General features: G+C 38.7%; 1 protein-coding gene across 4 annotated transcripts in view; it reads left to right on the top strand.

Annotated features, from left to right (window-relative positions):
• The first annotated feature begins 2,196 nt into the window (after positions 1 to 2,196).
• vwde (von Willebrand factor D and EGF domains) overlaps positions 2,197 to 18,461 on the top strand; it is a 70,223-nt gene continuing 53,958 nt past the window's right edge. For 2 of the 4 annotated variants that reach the window (XM_031903928.1, XM_012965592.3), the window contains exons 1-2: positions 2,197 to 2,516; positions 16,244 to 16,422. In XM_031903928.1, coding sequence (XP_031759788.1) covers positions 2,438 to 2,516; positions 16,244 to 16,422 — 258 coding nt within the window. In that variant the 5' untranslated portion in view covers positions 2,197 to 2,437. Of the gene's footprint in view, positions 2,517 to 16,243; positions 16,423 to 18,461 lie in introns of those variants that run through there. The other 2 variants (XM_002939011.5, XM_012965594.3) reach the window with 2 other exon arrangements.

Raw genomic sequence — 18,461 nt, 5'->3', positions numbered from 1 at the left:
TATAAAAACCACAGCTACCATGTACTTATATCTGTAATCCCTGCTACACTGCAGCAACTACCAAACTGCAGCTACTAACAGACTGCAGCTACTACCAAACTGCATCTACTACTAGGCTGCAGCTACTACCAGAATGTAGCTACTACAAAACTGGATCTGCTACTACAAAACTGCATCTGCTACTGCTACTGCTAACTCCTTCCAGACTGCAGCTACTATCAGACTGAGGCTACTACCTGACTGTAGCTACTAACAAACTGCAGCTACTACCAGGCAGCAGCAACTACCAATTTGTAGCTAATACTAGACTGCAGATTCTACCAGACTGTAGCTACTACCAGACTGTTGCTATTATCAGACAGCAGCTACTACCACACTGTAGCTACTACTACACTATAGCTACTTCCAGATTGTTGCTATGACCATGCTGAGGCTACTACTAGGATGCAGCTACACAGTCTTTCATTTGCACAGACTAAGGCATGCCATACTCCCAAAGAGTAAAGCTCTACACTCCTGGGGTCCCAGACAGTCAATGGGAGGCTTAGGCTGAAGGCCAATTACAATGAGATTTCAGGTGTATCCGTATCACATGCATTGCTACAGCTATAGCAAAAAGAGAGAATATTTTACATATTTACCTGCTATGAGCTAATAGGGAAAGGAGCCTGTTGTAAAGTATACTGCTGTTGTGACATACTGAAGAGCACCATGTCTATATAAAGACATAAAGCTATAGGTTTAATGTGTTTTATATATAGTTTAATGTCACTGTACTGTCCGAGATCCATTTACACTTTACATAGTTATCTTGGAATTTATCAAATGAGGGTAGTCCTGATTCAGACAGCTTGAGTGACAGCATCCAGAGAGCTGATACTTTCGGAAGTTATTTACTAACACAGCCCTAGCCAGAGCCGGATTTCCCTATAGGGCGCCCCGAGGCCACCCCCTTTTGCCGCCCAAGCTTCACGCATGCGAATTCCCCCCGGGTGCGCATGCACACCCCTTCATTCATTTGGGAGAGTACGCGCTAAAGTTTCCGCTCTTCTTCTCCCCATTACTCCATGCGGGCAATTTATTCTGGTTCGGCTGGCCGGCATGCCACAGCCGCCTTAGGCCCGGCCCTTTGTGGCCTCGCCACAAATACGGGCCTGGCCCTAGTTGGAGTTTTTTATACTATTCATTAAATTTATTGTGTCCTAACACACCCCTTGCACTTCTGTATAGTTGCATTAAGCATCATTGCTTCTTCTGATGAGTCGCTTATTGATGCTGAGGGAACCCAGGAGCTGACGCCACCCTGAATGCGTTGGTAATTCTAGGGTTGCTGCAGCAGGATGTATCCAAAAGTGCAGCAAAGAATGGCACTCTAATGCTGCTTTAACCTGGAGTCCCTTAGGGGCCCATTCATTAAACCAATAATATTGTTGAAGTTCCACAACTTTTTCGTGGTTTTCATTAACTTCCACGAAAAAGTCGTATTTTTCGCAAAGACTACGACCATTTCAGAATTCATTCAAGCTTTGGTATTGTAACTATTTTTTGGCCAGGTTGGATCTGTAGAGTCCTATGGAAGGCTTCCAAAATCATACAAATGTTTGGATCCGAAAATTTTGTGACTTTCGGAACGCAACCATGATATTTTCATATGACCGAGAAAAGAATTTTCGAACATCAGAAATTATCGTGGTTACTTCGAATTTTTTCCAATCGTGATTTTAGACACCCAAAATAAATGGGCCCCTTAGTTCCGATGCATCAAAACATACTTTTAATGCATTGTTGGCAATTGTGCTGCATTTGTAAATTATGCTTTCTGTTTCTGAAATACACATAGGAGCTGCCATACAGCTTATACTATAGAGGTCTCATTGTATTATTGCTAGATTCCTTTAAAACAGGTAAATATCTCAAAATGTAGATGATTTTGGCAAGCAATAACCTTTGAGTTAATCTCCTCCCGGGCATGTGTTCCCCCTGGTTTTACTTAGCAATGATATCCACATTGCACATGCTTTGTTTATTAAAGCTCAGTACAGATGCATGTTGTCGGTTTGGGAACTGAACTGGCCATGGCTAAGCCAGTACCTAGAGAGGAATCCATGTCAGATCTTCCAGAAGCCTTGTGCTGTTGGTTTGTCATGTTGCTGGAGGCGGGTCTGGTTACTATTACAGATCATTACCAAAGGGGACAGTGTGAGTTCACTGTAATGTTCAGGAGGAGCCAGAGAGTGGTTACAAGGCTGAACATACTGACAATGTACTTGGCTGAGATTTAGCCCAGGGAGGGGGACGAGCTGGAGGCTTCTCATCACTGAATCACTTAGTGGACATATAACTAACAGAAACTTTTTATTTTATCTTCTTATGAGAAAGTGCAGGAGCTGGGCTATTTTATATTGCCACAACCTGTCTCCCTATAGTACCACTAGCCATGTCACTGAACTTACAGCCGGGATGCGCCACACTCTGGGTGCTGCTACTTATTCTGCAAACAGCCGCTGCTCAGCAAGGTAAGCATGGGGCCACACTATCTTCTGCTGTCTTTTTCATCTATCCTTCTGCTGCTGGGGTGAGTAAGAAAGAGATATTTTTATATCAGGGTTAATTCAGTTTATTTAAAAAAAGTAAAGTGCATTTGGGGGTAAGTCAAGTAATGGTCAAGTACAAAGAATGTAAATTAAGTTACTTTGTATTGTACTTCATGCAAAGCAAAAGAAATATAGATACAAGTGTTTGCTGTTAAACGAAACATTAACATCTGTGTGATTGTATATATAGTATAGGCATGGTGTAAGCACTGGGATGCAGAGAGAGACTGCTGGGCAAGTTATTTATGACACTGCCCCATGGACGTACAAGCAAACTGTGAGGATACAGCAGGGAATGTTTATGAAGTCAGGTTTATAGTCACCCTGGGTGCATTACACAGACTGTCTGTAGGGTAATGATGTAGAGAACATCCTCTCTCAGCCCAGCTTTTATCTGCCACTCTCAATCCATCATGGCTCTCCTGCCTCAAGCAGAGTCCCCTTCTCTGTCCAAAGGAATTGATTTTACAGTGTGAAGAAACATCTGATCAATCAGATTTGTGAGAAGTTGTATGTTTTCTAACCAAATCATTTAAAAAAGACTATTTTTTGGGAGCAGATATATTCTGTAACATACAAGCAGCCCCTTATTGTAAAAATAGCATCTTTTTAAGCTGATTGGGGTTTTCAACTGTTGATATACACATGGCAGAAAGCAAGGACTCCCTGAAACACCATATGACTAGCTTGATGTGTGACATTTGTTTCATACACACTCGGGTTCATAATTTGTGGGTGTTCTTATGTTTAGGTGAATTATGTATACAGTAGAAACCCTATTTTATGTTTCCCAGGGGAGCAACACAGGACAAACAGCTTGCCTATATGGGACTGTGAAAAAAAATGCCAGAAAAATGAATATATTCATTTGCAAATAAATTCCCGAAAATGTAAAATCAGGGTTCTACTATATTTTATGGTACTGACTGGCCACATCAAGTTTTCTGAATTTTCTAGTGTTGTCTGTCCAGGATGGTTCAGGTTCCTCCCAAGTACAAGTTAATTACACATGGGCACACAGCAAAAACATTGGGCAGTATATAATACATATATAATGTGTCAATAGAAAGAATTGTTAATTAATATGATGTGATTTAACTAACTTTGTTTTTCCATTAAATGAAACATATATTACATGTAAATAGAACTTTGAATACAGGGGCACTTTATGTACATATGCTTCTACAATCCATTGATTGCACTGTCCTTCTTATTTGCATTTATATTTTTATGTGGGAGCTGCCATACTGAGATAAAACTATCATTTCCCTTGCACTACAAAAGACAAACTGTTTAAAAGCACTAGGGATGCTGCTGTTGTTATAGTCTATTTAGATAATATAGAAAAACCTCTGTTGATAAGGATAAGGAATGTTGTAGCTCTTAAGGTGGCCACACACGTGGCAATTTCCGATCTTTCGTACAATCGGCCACTAACCTTCAGGGCTGAAACGGCAGATAAAGAGTTAGAAACAATAGGATTTCTACCTCCTTCTGCCGATTCAGCCCTGAAGGCAGATTTTGATCAAGCGCCTTCTATGGCGCCAAATCAAAATCTTTTAACCTGGCCGATCGGCGAGTCGACCATTATCAGCAGCCTCCTGCGATATCGGTCGACTCGCCAACTTACCATACACGCACCGAATATTGTACGAAACGAGGTTTCAAACGATATTATCGGTGCGTGTATGGCCAGCTTTACACATGAATATTGATTGGCAGAGTAGGATCATTCTGTACGCACAATACACAGAGCTTTAACGCAAATCTAGTATTGCAGCAGTTCATGTGAAACCAGCAAAACAGCATTCACATTGTTTTTATTTGGGATGTCATTTGTGGTAAACTAGTGGCTGGGGGGTACTGCCTAAGGCTAAGGACCCATGGAGCAGTTCAGCAGGCGACTAACCTCTCCAAAATGCTTTTCAACTGGCAACAATAGGAGTCACTGGTGAAAAGGCCATCGCTTTGGTATTCCGAAGTTAGTCGCCCACGATAGCAGATATCTATTGTGGGGGACTGAACCACTCCGTGGGTCCATAGCTTTATTGTGGGGGGGAGTAGTGCTGTACACCACTGACATGCAGTGTTTAGATGCTAAGGGTGAAGACACACAGAGCTACTAGTAGCAGCTACTTGTCACAGCTACAAAAACAGACAATGCTGATCATTTATTGATAACTGTTACCATGTGTGTTTTAGCAGAGGCAATTTCAGTATTGTCTATTGCAGGGTACTTTATTATTATTATTTATATAGCGCCATCAATTTACGCAGTGCTTTACAGAATAGAGGGGTACAAAAGACATAACAGTTAATATGTACATATAAACAATTCACAAAAATGGTTTGCAGTTACATTGGATAAGGATCAGAGACACTAGGGGTAGGGCCCTGCTCACAAGAGCTTACATTCTAAAAGGGAGGGGTGAGACATAGGGTCAGGGTAACTAGCATGGTGTTACAGTTCATGTAGGTGTGTAAAGTGACAGTAAGTCCGGAGTGAGAGGTGAAAACTAGTGGTTATTGAATGTTTGGGGGGGTTTAGGTTATCGGCTTGAGTGAAAAGGTGAGTTTTCTGACGTTTAGCAGCTGTGACAAGTAGCTGCTACTGAGTACCTCTGTGTGTCTTTGCCCTAAGGGTGAAGACACACTGGGCTACTAGTAGCAGCTACGTTTCAAGGCTACTAAACTCCAGAAATTACCCTGCCATAGACAATACTGAGAACTGCTTCTGCTAAAACACACATAGAGACAATTAGCAGTAAAAGATTAGCATTGTATTTTTTAGTAGCCATGACAAGTAGCTGCTACTAGTTGCTCCGTGTGTCTTCACCCTTAGGGACAAATGTATTAATGTTCTCAACAAAATCTCAATAGCTTTATTTATTACCGATCCCATTTGTTTGTGAATTTGTTCTTGTATTAGCTGACAGCCTTTTTTGTAATCAAGTTTATTAATAAAAAAAATAAAATCCAGTTTGCCACCTAAAATCGCCACCTAATACTTGCCAGGAGTTTGAAAAAACTGGATCAGGAAAAAAAAATCACAGAAAAAAAGTAGACACAAATTTTTAAAAACATGGTTACAAATGAAAAAAAAATCAATTGGGATTTTGTAGAAAATTGGCAAAATCATCACTTGAAAATGAATAAATTTGCCCTTCAGTCTGCTTAGGAGAAGATAAAAGTCTGCCAAGCTGTGTATTTAAATCATGGTTCCTTTTCCCTTTAGGGAGATGTGAATACACGTTAATCCACATCTGGGAGCTGAAATTCTAAAGGACAAGTTGTGCAATCTTGAGAGAAGCCATATGTTTCCCATGTAGGGTTCATTTCTGCAGAGTGAACCAGAGTGAGCGAATGTTTGTCTCCAGGAAATCATGTAATAGAGAATAGAAGTGCACAATAATATGGTACAACTTTGCTTTATACAAAGTGACATGGTCTAAACCATTAAGAAGGCAAACCAAAGAGGGCAACCTCTGTCTAGCTGAAATGTACAGTTCCAGTGCCCACCCATAAGCCCACCCATAAGCTGTGACTATATGTGAGTGATAGCTTGAGAGAAATAAACATGAAGATACACAGCTTGTGTTTTAACTTTAATAAATTGACCACATCTGGTAGGAGTCATTGTTTGGATGTCTATAAACACCCAGTGGCCAGTATATCTGCACAAACACAGATCCCTATGGATATTTCTGTTTAGTAAGGAGTACTGGTAAAACTGGTACATTATCAATCTTTAGTAAGTAGTGGCACGATGGCCCCAAAAAACCATCATTTTACCCCCCACCCAAACTTTGAGAACAAGACATTTTTCATAATTCTATATTGAACTTGCTTAGAATTCAGTGCTCCACTGGGTCTCCAGTAGTCAGTGGGTCTACTTTCCCTTTTTTTGTCCCTTTTTTAAGTGTTGATGAAAGCCCAGTACTTTTAACTTTCCCCTGGGTAGATGCATAGTGAGAGTTGCTTGCACTTACCCCTTAATTGTTTTTCTATAACTGGGAGCTGTTTGGTAGATCTGCATTGGGTTATGACTATCTTATTTTGGGCCTAAGGCAATGGTTGTTGGCCTTTCTTTAGTTCAAGCCTTCCAGAGGGTTCAGCCTTTGGTTAGGGCCCTGAGTTCATAACAAGATATACAGGTATAGGGACAGTATATATATAACTTTATAACTCTTACAGCCTTAGTTCCTACATACCTAGGGGGGTAAAAAATACGTTTTAAACCCAAACGTCACCCTAATTGACCTTATGAATAGTTACATCTGGGAAAGCAAATTGGCATTATTGTTGGCTTACCCTAAGTTGGCTTCAGGTCAAACCCTCCTGCAACAGCTCCAAATCTGCCCCCCCGTTTGAGAGCCACTACCCTAAGGAATGTGAGGAGGCGCCCTAGAATAAGACTAGAAATAGCAGAATCCAACAGAAAAACCAGAGAGAAAGCACAATATAGAGGTTTTGCTTTAATAGTGTTTATTTTCCTTGTGGGGCCTCAAATCGCTATTCACTAAATTATAATTTCACTTGCTGAAGACTTTGATTTTTCATGACAAATTTGCCACCAGATGCCACAGTTTTTGATGAGTCTACAGGATTGAACTACTTACTGTTAATGTACAATAGTAGATAGAGTCACTGTGCCATAATATACCGAGTACCCTTTCACTCCCCACATCGATGTATACTGTGCCACCAGTCAAACACCCATGCAATGTCCCAGCGATTTAAAGGGCTTTCTGTCTGAACATTACACATATGATATAACTCCCCTAGCTGAGCCTTTTTTTACATATTAACTTGGCCTCCAAAACTCATAGCCTCATTAAAGGAATCTAAAGATGAGGCTTAACTAATAGCATAATAATGCTATATATATATATTATTTATATTAAAATTTATTTATAAAGCGCCAACATATTCCTCAGCGCTGTACAATAAGTGGGTTACATACATTGGACATACAGAGTAACATATAAAGCAATCAATAACCGATACAAGAGGTGAAGAGAGCCCTGCCCAAAAGAGCTTACGATCTACAATTATATATTTCCGTATAAATATGAAGGGAATTTCATAAATGAACCCTTAAATAAAAAAAAACATTTATTTTAGTGATATTGGCTCTTTAAAATGTTCAGCCGGCTTTCTGTGTGTATATTTAATCATTTAATGTAATGGTGGCTTGGGAAGTGACCTGACATATTCATTTGGAACTGATTTGCACAACTTCAAGTCTTTCCAAAATGATTTGTCGGAATCCCAGAGTTATTGGCCACATGTTATTGGCATGTGTTTGGAACTTTAGGCAATGGATAAAAATATCACTACAGTAGAGTCTTTTTTTAATATTAGTTACTTGTTTTGGAAACAAAAAAATAATTTTGAACGAAAAGGCAAGCTTTATATCTCATATAGTTTCAGCTAGAGAAGGTTTTCAGCAACTTGCCTGTATTGTTATCTATACGGTGACACGCACTTGAATGAACAAGCACAATGAATAAAATAATTTCTTTCCATAGGACTGATTATTACAATCTGAATCCATTAAATACATGGCCACATTTGGTCAGGCAGATTTGCCAGTCCAATGGTCTGTAGGGGTTGGTGTTACTGAGTTCCCTTCTGTTGTGGTCTATGCCTTACATAGGATGGAAAATACAAGTCAAGGTGCAGAGCACAGTGCCTAAGAGTTGCAGTGGCACCCTTTAAATAATGCAAACATTGAGTAGGTGGTAAGTACAGTTCTTAATTTGTCCCTTGGCTTTTCCTACGTACAACAAGTGAATTATACAAAGGGAGGGGGCTGGAGAAAACCACATTCCTTCCAAATCGAGTGCAACTTGCACCCCACCAGCATGGCATTTTCAGAGTCAACTTTTTGCACTCCATAGCTGAAACACAAAGGGGCTGATTTACTAAGACACGAATTTGAATCCGAATTGGAAAAATTCCGATTGGAAAACGAACATTTTGCGACTTTTTCGTATTTTTTGCGATTTTTTTCGGCGCCTTTACGACTTTTCGGAAATTATCGCGACTTTTTCGTTACCAATACGATTTGCGCGAAAAAACGCGAGTTTTTTGTAGCCATTCCGAAAGTTGCGCAAAATCTGCCGATTTAAAACTTGCGCGAAAAGTCACAATTTTTTCGTAGAGTTAAAACTTGCGCAAAACGTTGCGCCTTTTAAGTTTTAACGCTACGAAAAAATCGCCAGATTTTGCGCAACTTTCGGAATGGCTACGGAAAACTCGCGTTTTTTCGCGCAAGTCGTAATGGCTACGAAAAACGCGCAAATCGTATTGGTAACGAAAAAGTCGCGATAATTTCCGAAAAAATCGCAAAATACCGATCATTACGAAAAAAACGCAATCGGACACATTCGCCCGTTCGTGGGTTAGTAAATGTGCCCCAAAGAGTTGTGTCTGATAGCAATGGACACGAAGAATTGGGGACAAAATATAGTTTGTTGAGTTTTTTGTGCTTTGTACATTGTACAGGTATGGGACCTATTATCCAGAATGTTCGGGATGTGGGGTTTTCTGGATAAGGGATTTGGATCTCCATGCTCCATACTATAGGTCTGCTAAAAATCATTTAAAAATTGAATAAACCCAAAAGGATTGTTTTACCTCCAATAAGGATTGATTATATCTTAGTTAACAAGGTACTGTTTTATTATTACAGAGAAAAAGGAAATCATTTTTAAAAATTAGAATTATTTGCTTATAATGGAGTCTATGGGAGATGGCCTTCCGTAATTCAGAACTGTCTGGATAATGGGTTTCCGGATAACGGATCCCATACCTGTACCCTTCTGTAGCATACATAAATGGACATATGGTCACCTTATTATATTGCTCGGTTGGGCTAACCACCCAAATGATCAGAATGGAAGGAAGGAAAGAAGAGCTGTGGCTTCTCTTCACTTACTTCTGACTGACCAAGGGAAATGTTCACATCAAATAATCCTCAATCGGGATTGCATGAGGACTTCATAATTATAAATGGTGACTTTCCACACTGGCAGTATGGTCAGCGAAACTGCCTGACCAAATTTTTTGGTTGTACACATGTAGAAAGGGGCAGTAACAGAAACAATATAATGTAAGAGTCTCGGTTTTGTTACTTCTGTTACAGTCGATTTGTCTTTAGATTGATAGTATTGTAATTGCGGTCACATGTATTTTAAAGCATTCAAATCATCTAAGCGAGAATGAAAAATAGAATGAGCTCTCAAAGCACATACTAAGAGAAAATGGAGGAATTTAAAACAAACATAGCACATAATTTGACATATTTGTATTTAGTCTTTGTGCTCCCTTAAGCTGAAGGAATTCCTATTAATTATACTAAAGAATTACTTTTGTTATTTCCTGGTTTCTGTTGACTAAATCAGCATTTTTTAAAAGCATGGGATTTGCAAATGCAGGAGTAGGTCATTAGTGTATTTTATACGGCTACATCTGTTTGCTGCAATGTATTTGTTTCCTTCTTTTATGTTTACAGTCCCGGCTTACTGGCCATGTCTCCTGCTTCCATTGTGTGCTTACATTCCGTCGCAATGACTTGCTGATTGTAATCGCAGGACAGATGAAGTTTTATTCCAACTTAGAGCCAGATTCAATTCAATAAGAAAAACTTGTCTTTTTATACAATTCCAAATCCCTATAGACTTCCACTGAGCTTTCATGAGATAAACCATACGATTTGTCATGGAACTGAATCTGATCCTAAGGGGCTAATTTACTAATCCACAAATCCGAATCCAAATGGGAAAAATTTGGATTGGAAACGAACAGTTTGCGACTTTTTCGTATTTTGTGCGATTTTTTCGTCGCCGTTACGACTTTTTCGTAGCCGTTACGACTTGCGCGAATTGTCGCAACTTTTTTGTAGCCGTTACGATTTGCTCGTATATTGTCGCGACTTTTTCGTATTGAGCGCTTGTAAACGGCGGCCAAAACTTTCAGACTTTGCATGATTTTGGAAGCCTCCCATAGGACTCAATGGCACTCTGCAGTTTCAACCTGGCCCAAGGAAAGTCACGATACTGAAGCTTGAATGAATCCGAAACTTTCATACTTGGCACGATGGCTTCGAAAAAGTCGCGACAATTCGCGCAAGTCGTAACGCTACGAAAAAGTCACGACAATTTCCGAAAAAGTCGCAACAATTTCCGAAAAAGTCATAACGGCTACGAAAAAGTTGCGAAAAAAAACGCAAAATACCGATCATTACGAAAAAAACGCATTCGGACGGTTTCCGGACGTTCGTGGATTACCCACGAACGGGCCGAATGCGTCCGATTGCGTTTTTTTCGTAATGATCGGTAATTTTGCGATTTTTTCGGCGTCTTTACGATTTTTGCGTAAAAACGCGAGTTTTTCGGCGTCTTTACGATTTTTGCGTAAAAACGCGAGTTTTTCGGCATCTTTACGATTTTTGCGTAAAAACGCGAGTTTTTCGTGTCCATTACGAAAGTTGCGCAAAGTCGCGATTTTTTCGTAGCGTTAAAACTTGCGCGAAACGTTGCGCCTTTTAAGTTTTAACGCTACGAAAAAGGCGCGACTTTGCGCGCAAGTGTTAACGCTACGAAAAAATCGCGACTTTGCGCAACTTTCGTAATGGCCACGAAAAACTCGCGTTTTTACGCAAAAATCGTAAAGACGCCGAAAAACTCGCGTTTTTACGCAAAAATCGTAAAGACGCCGAAAAAATCGCAAAAAATACGAAAAAGTCGCAAAATGTTCGTTTCCAATCGGAATTTTTCCAATTCGGATTCGAAATCGTGTCTTAGTAAATCAGCCCCTAAGTGTAGTAAAATTACAGCTGTGCTTCTTGTTCGCTGTTACCTTTTTAACTGAAGTGTATGTGCTTGGTTTGATATACTGTGGAACAGGTACTACATATGACTTGAAACCAGCATTCTACAGCTAGAAAAGATGCAAACAGAATAATGTAAGTAAAGAGTTGCTGCAAGGATCACTGTTGAAATAAATAATAGTTTTAGGGGTTTATCTTACGTTTCTTTGGGAAAAAAACTTTAGGTGCTGTTGTGTTGGTTGGGTGATTACATGGGACACAATATTACTGGAGATTAAGTTGAGGAATATTGGCAAGTATGATAAAGGGATTGAGGGATGTCCCTACTCCATCAACTTCTCTTAGGCCAGACAGCCAAAGAAATAATTTTGGCAGAAATAAAGCGAAAAGAGAATTGGATGTTGGTGAACTTAAATAGAGTTTAAATGGGTGGACTGAAGAACTGAAGTTTGGTCGGTGTGGAAGAAAGGAGAGAAGTAAAACATAGCCATGAATGCTTTAGGCAGATGTACTAGAAACTGTAAACTGTGCAATAATAATGTAAGGCTTGTATTTCATAAGAAGACATATTACCCCCGATTAGACTCCTGGATAGTGAGACTTTTCATGACTGGTAATTTTTTTTATATGGGCCTTGAGTAGCACAATACTTGCAGGTCAGTAAGCACCTAAAGTGGGGGAATAGGGAAGAGAGAAAGAAGTAAAGTTTTAGCAAGTTGGTTAAGGGCTCATTGACTAGTCCAATTTGTTTAGAAGATCCCACCACCCCTTCTTATGTAATTTGAAGGTTATAGATAGGAGACAGTGGGCTGAATAATGTGCCAGTTAAGTCTGCATACCCTGGTCTGATCCCTAAAAATATTGAAGTGCAACGACTGTGTACAGAAGAAGACATTATATATATCAACTGTATTGTTGGTTGGGTAATTACCAGGGGCAAAATAAAGGGATACCAAAAACATTTATTGAAGGATGCTCTTGACTTTTCTCAGGCTAGACAATGAAATCATTCTGGGAGAAATAATGTGAAAAATCAATAGCATGTAAATTAACTTAAGAGTGGGTGGACTGAAGAACTGAAGGGTTATTAGTGTGGAAGAAAGAAGAGATGTTATATATTGCCATGAATGCTTTGGCTAAATGTACTAGAAACTTTACACTGTATATTAAAAACATAAGGTTTGCATTTCATAAGAAGACATATTATATGTCTCCCCAAATAGACATCTAGATAGTAGAGTATTTTAGTGGTTGTGTATAGAACAGCGGTTCTCAACCTGTGGGTCAGGACCCCTTTGGGGGTCGAATGACCCTTTCACAGGGGTCGCCAAAGACCATCGGAAAACACATATTTCCAATGGTCTTAGGAATAATTTTATGGTTGGGGGTCATAACAACATGAAGAACTGTATTAAAGGGTCACGGCATTAGAAGATTGAGAACCACTGGTATAGAAGAAGAAATTTTGTTAACTGTTAATTTTGTTGCTGTCTTCTTACTGGTTTTATTGTTAGCATATTTAAGCAAAACTTTGGATCTCAAAGGGTAGTTAAGGGCAGCTACTGTAACTTGTGCCGCAGTAGGTTGTGTTAATGTAACTGAGTGCCACGATTGCTTGGTATAACAATTATAGCTTTAGATCATAGTTGAAAACAAGCACATGACATAGTTTTTTAGTGTAGTGACAAAGGTTTTATGTTATCACTGTAATCTGTATAAGGCCCTTGTATAGCAGCACTGCATTGCAGGACAAACAAATGAAGGGACTTGTAGCTGCCAATTATGATGTCCACAATATGATATAACCTAAAGCAGTGATTCCCAAAAATTTTTACCTGTGAGCCATACTCAAATGTAAAAAGAGTTAGGGAGCAACACAAGCATTAAAAATGTTCATGAGGGTGCCAAATAAGGGCTGTGATTGGCTATTTGGTAGCTCTTATGTGGGCTGGAATCCTAAATGAGTATCTGTTAAGCAGTACCACTGTTTTTTATGCAACCAAAGCTGCTTCCAATCCAGGAATTCAAAAATAAGCACTTGCTTTGAGGCCACTGAGAGCAACATCCAAGGGGTTGGGGAACAGCATGTTGCTCACGAAGCACAGGTTGGGGACCACTGACCTAAAGCACAACACTGCCTTTAATAGTTGTATTTTTATGGTACTTTCTTAGAAGAAACAGATATCCTGTGCATTCTGTCTAGCTATTTATTTTGTAAAGATTAATGCATGCCAGTTGCACTGGGATCACTAATCCTCACAGTGTATCAATATAATGGAATAGCCATGTGTCCTGGTCTTTCTTTTATTGGGAGTTATTAAAAACAGATTCCTCCCCAAGATATCAGGTCGGGATTTGAGTCTTGATGTCATCTTCACGTGTTTTCAGTTACCTTTTATATTTTTTAAAGAGGTTTGAAAAGTAACACTATATTCTAATTGATTTTCTTCAGAATGTTGATGTGTTTGATAACCTGCAGTGCAATTAAGCCGAAAACATCAGAGGAATGAATTATTAGACTAAACTAGTATCTGACCTTTACCCCTAAAATCTTTTTGATAAGGGATACAAGGTCTTTAAAGCATTTGTTTAAACCATTTCCAGATCTATTGTCTGATGATAACCGCAAGAATAAATGTAAGGATTGGGATTTAATATAAATAGAATGTTCTAAAAAAGAAAAAAGTAAGAAATAGTTTTTATAATATTAAATGGGAATGGATATGAGGGTTAATACTGACTCGGTTCTAGTTCCTAGATTTTGATAACAAGGAACAAGTTTGAAAAGGGGATGTGAGATTTAATACTATTGGGGATGAATAAAAAGGAGTTGTTTTATAGCTGGAGAAGATAATATTGCTTGAGGTTGATAAGGGTAGCTATGGCTTTTGGATCTGGGGTTAATCCTGCTGCTGAGGGCTAATAAAGATAAATATGCCTGGAGCCAGGCCAGGGCTGATAAATTGCAGTGCTAGTGGTATTTGCGGAACTAAGAGAGTGGATCATTAGAGCACTACATGATAATTATAATTATGCTTCTGTGTGTTTCAAGACTATTTACAAATAAAATGTAGTACCCTGCCAGTTATAGCAAATGTTGCCAAGTTAAGCTCTTGTTCTTCTAATGGTGTTCTTATAATTGCACGACCTGGAAGGATCACAAATTGCTCTTAAATGCAGTTTAATTACAAAAAATTGCCATTGCCCAACTGTAGGGTTGATTTTCTTATGTAAAATAATGGGTCATTTCCAAATAATTTGCCTATGGAGACACTGTAAATTATTGGGATAATGGGCTATTATAAGAGCTGGAATGTCAGCCCTGTAGGGCCCTGCTGAAAACCCTTGCTTCATTTTTTTTCTAAGTGCAAATATAAAGAAAAAAAAAAAGAAAATGGTCAGTGGGACTGCAAGTTATGGCTGCAATCGAAGCATTAACCAATTCTATTACAATAAAGCATTTACCAGTCAAATCTACACATCCACATTGCAGCGTTGCACATTTTAGTTGAAAAATGAAATGAAACTTCTTTTGGTGCATCTCATATGGTTCCTTACTAAGAAAGCTCCATCCTAAATGCTTTGACTCTAGGGTTAATGAATGATCCCTTGACATGACTTTTTTTGTCATGTATGTTTTTAAAAAAAATGAGGGTAAACTTAAAGATAAACACTCAGATATACACCGTGATACAAAACAGAACATGTCTAGGAGTGGGGAGTTGGAGGAAAGTGTGGGTGTCATATTCTTTCAGCTGTTTTGAACCACAGAAAAGACCTATGGGCCACAGGTTGACCAAAATTAACAGAAAGTGTTTTCATCAGTATTTTAGCAGATTTGGTTTGGTTTCAGTGGAGGTCTTTAAGGTATGTTTAAACAAGTCTTTTACTGTGTTCCTGAGAATATCTACTGTGAAGTTGGCCTAAAGAACAGCTACACATGAAAGAATAGTGACCATTGATCTTTTGTAGCTATGCAGCTATAGAGACACTGGTGACCACTAAGACCCAAAAAAGAAGTCTTGCTGTTGGTATGAACGCTAAGCACAGTCAAGTCATCTACTAGCTTTTTGGCTATAAAAACACAAAATCAGGAGACATAATACAGGGAAATCCCTGATTGCTATTCTGTGGCCAGGAGGTGTTTTGTTTGACCTCCTCAGGAGTCGCTTAGTAGATAGTTTCGGACTGAGTGAACCTTTCACTTTTTTATCTTCACTTACCATATAGTGTCTCCTTGCCTGCCCTTTCTTTTGGGTGCTCTTGTTAAGTGCTGTATTTTGGCTTGCTTTTAGAGTTCTCGCTTGTCACAACATTTTATCAGCGAGTGACGGCTGTTGACTATTGGAGCCAATTTGCTTTTCTCATGTAAGCCATTAACAGATATGGTATTTGACAAGTTTGGGTATAATAGAGAACATTGACATAAGCTGAATTGTTAGCACAAATATAAAGTCCCTGACTTACCCAGCTGCCCTGTTTGGGTTTTAGTAAATCCCTTAATCCACTCTGGGGGTTTTGTAGATTTTAGTCTCCATTAATGTTAATTCCTTCATATCAACCCTGGACTATATTAGAGAGGGCAAGTAGAATTGTTTCTCTTTCTTTCAGAAGAGAGAAACAGGAAAATAATTGAAAAAAAAAAAAACAGAAAAAAAACATAAAGAGGAGACCAGCTGCAGATGTTTTACCTTATACAAAAAGTTAACTTTGAGTGTTACCAATTCCCCGCTTTTTGTTTTATTGCTCGCATTGTATCCATCATATTTGAAGATTATGATCTGTATAATAATACAATGCTTATCTTGATCAGAATGTTCCTCAAGTGGGCATCAGATTCTGCAGAATTCATACCGAAGTCTGGATTTTGACTCCCTGAAGCTGCAGCAGTCAGCCATCCATGATGTGATCTGTGACCACTCCTTGTCTCCTGGATGGTATCGCTTCATGATCTTCGATAAGCCGGCTGAGATGCCAACCAAGTGCGTGGAGGTATTGGTGCCACTAATCTAGATAACAATGATTTAGAGCTGCTCATATTAAAAATATTAAAAAGCTTGGGTTAAGTGAGTTGGATGGAAGTCCAGGATCAGACATCCCAAAATTAGATAAACAGTCGAAACCAAGAGTGAGTTAGCATATTCATGTGCAGTTTCCTTATGATTGCGCAAGCCTAAAGTCTTGAGCAGTTATAAATCTGGCTCCAAGTTTGCCCAGGAGCAGTAACTTATAGCAACCAATCAGCAGGGAAGCAATTACTGGATTACAATTTAAAAGCAAACATCTTATAGATTGCTATGGGTTACTTCCTGGGCAAACTTAGTGCCCTTTATTACATATAGGGGATAGTTTACTTGTTTTTGCTGTATGTGATTACACCATAATAAAAAATCATTACATTCATATATATAATCCAGTTATATTATAGGCAATGATCTAGAAATAATACTGTAAAAACTGGCATTATACAAAGAGCATGTGGAGTCAAACAGCTGCTTCAGAAGATGTAGCAATGGGCCCTTTCACTAACACACACTTAAATGAAGGGGCAGATTTATGATTGCTCAAGCCTGGGGGAAACTCAATGCCTTTCATTACATAATCTCTTATATCTTTTATATCATTGAGCATAAGATGTGGAAGGCCACAACCCCAATGGTTAAAATTGGATTTATTTTCTTGTGTGTCCCTCAACTGACTGGGCACTGGGTAGAGAAAGATGCTCATGTTATTTAAAATGGACATTCTGGTATAATTTCAAAATTGTAAGCACAAATATAAAATTGCTTAGCTCAAGGCACAAGAACAAGAGCAGTAATAGGTGAAACATTTTTGCACTGTCCCATTACATGCTAAATGAGCTTTCGTGTGTATAGTAGGCTGCTTTTACTAGAAGGATAATAGAAAAGTACGTTAAATGACTTACATAGAGAAGAATAAGTTGCATTCTGAGCTAAATATATGGGATGCAGAATGTTTGTGTTTCACATAGACATTTGGAATTTATGACAAACAAGACAAGCCATGTTAGGTGCTATGTAATGCTTTGGGCAGATTTACCCTGCAAATATTTTCAGCAGGTTTTCTTCCTAATTCACACATTTCCTAATAGTGCCCTATAAAAGAGGTTGTAAGAAACTAAGAGGCAGATTTATTAAAATGTGATATTACAGCTCACCACAGAAAAATGAACCCACTTTCTATTCATTCTTATGGGAATTTTAGAAGCGCGTTTATCAAATGGTGAACTTTTACCCATTGATAAATACATTTCTAAAGATTTCATAGGAATGAATAGGAAGCAGGTAAATTTTTCGGTGGTGAGCTGTAATATCACATTTTAATAAATTGGCCCTTTAGTTGTAGGGTAAAAAGTTATGGGTTGGGAAAATAAAAAATGAGATTTGTATGTAATAAAATTCATACCTATAGAATAAAACAGGGATAGTGTGCCATCTAATGTAGGCTGTGTGGTGCTGAGAGTGAATTCTGCCTGCAACAATTACTCTTAACATAGAGGCAGATGGCCTAGTTGCAAGGTAGTACAGGAATGGGATCCCTTTATCCAGAAGGTTCCAAATTACGGAAAGGCCATCTCCCATAGACTCCATTATAATTCTAATTCTAATTTTTAAAAGTGATTTCCTTTTTCTCTGTAATAATAAAACAGTACCTTGCACTTGTTCCCAACTAAGATATAATTAATCCTTATTGGTGGCAAAACAATCCTATTGGGTTTATTCAATATTTAAATGATTTTTAGCAGACTTAAGTTATGGAGATCCAAATTAGGGAAAGATCCCTTATCCGAAAAAACCCAGGTCCCGAGCATTCTGGATAACAGGTCCCGTACCTGTAGTGAAGAAAGTAGCTGAAATTGTTGTTCATTGTCCCAAGTAGCCTCCAACCTGCAGTGATACCGCCCAGTGGAGAGTGATGTAAGGATCCTTTCCCAGCAATATTTTCTAATACATGGGAAATGCTGGGAATAGACCAATACTGAAAATAGGGTTAACCTATCATTTTGAGTT

Source organism: Xenopus tropicalis, chromosome 6 (assembly GCF_000004195.4).
Source record: "Xenopus tropicalis strain Nigerian chromosome 6, UCB_Xtro_10.0, whole genome shotgun sequence".
Taxonomy (NCBI): domain Eukaryota; kingdom Metazoa; phylum Chordata; class Amphibia; order Anura; family Pipidae; genus Xenopus; species Xenopus tropicalis.
Note: the sequence above shows the minus strand (reverse complement) of the source record. Positions and strands in the feature narration are given on the sequence as shown.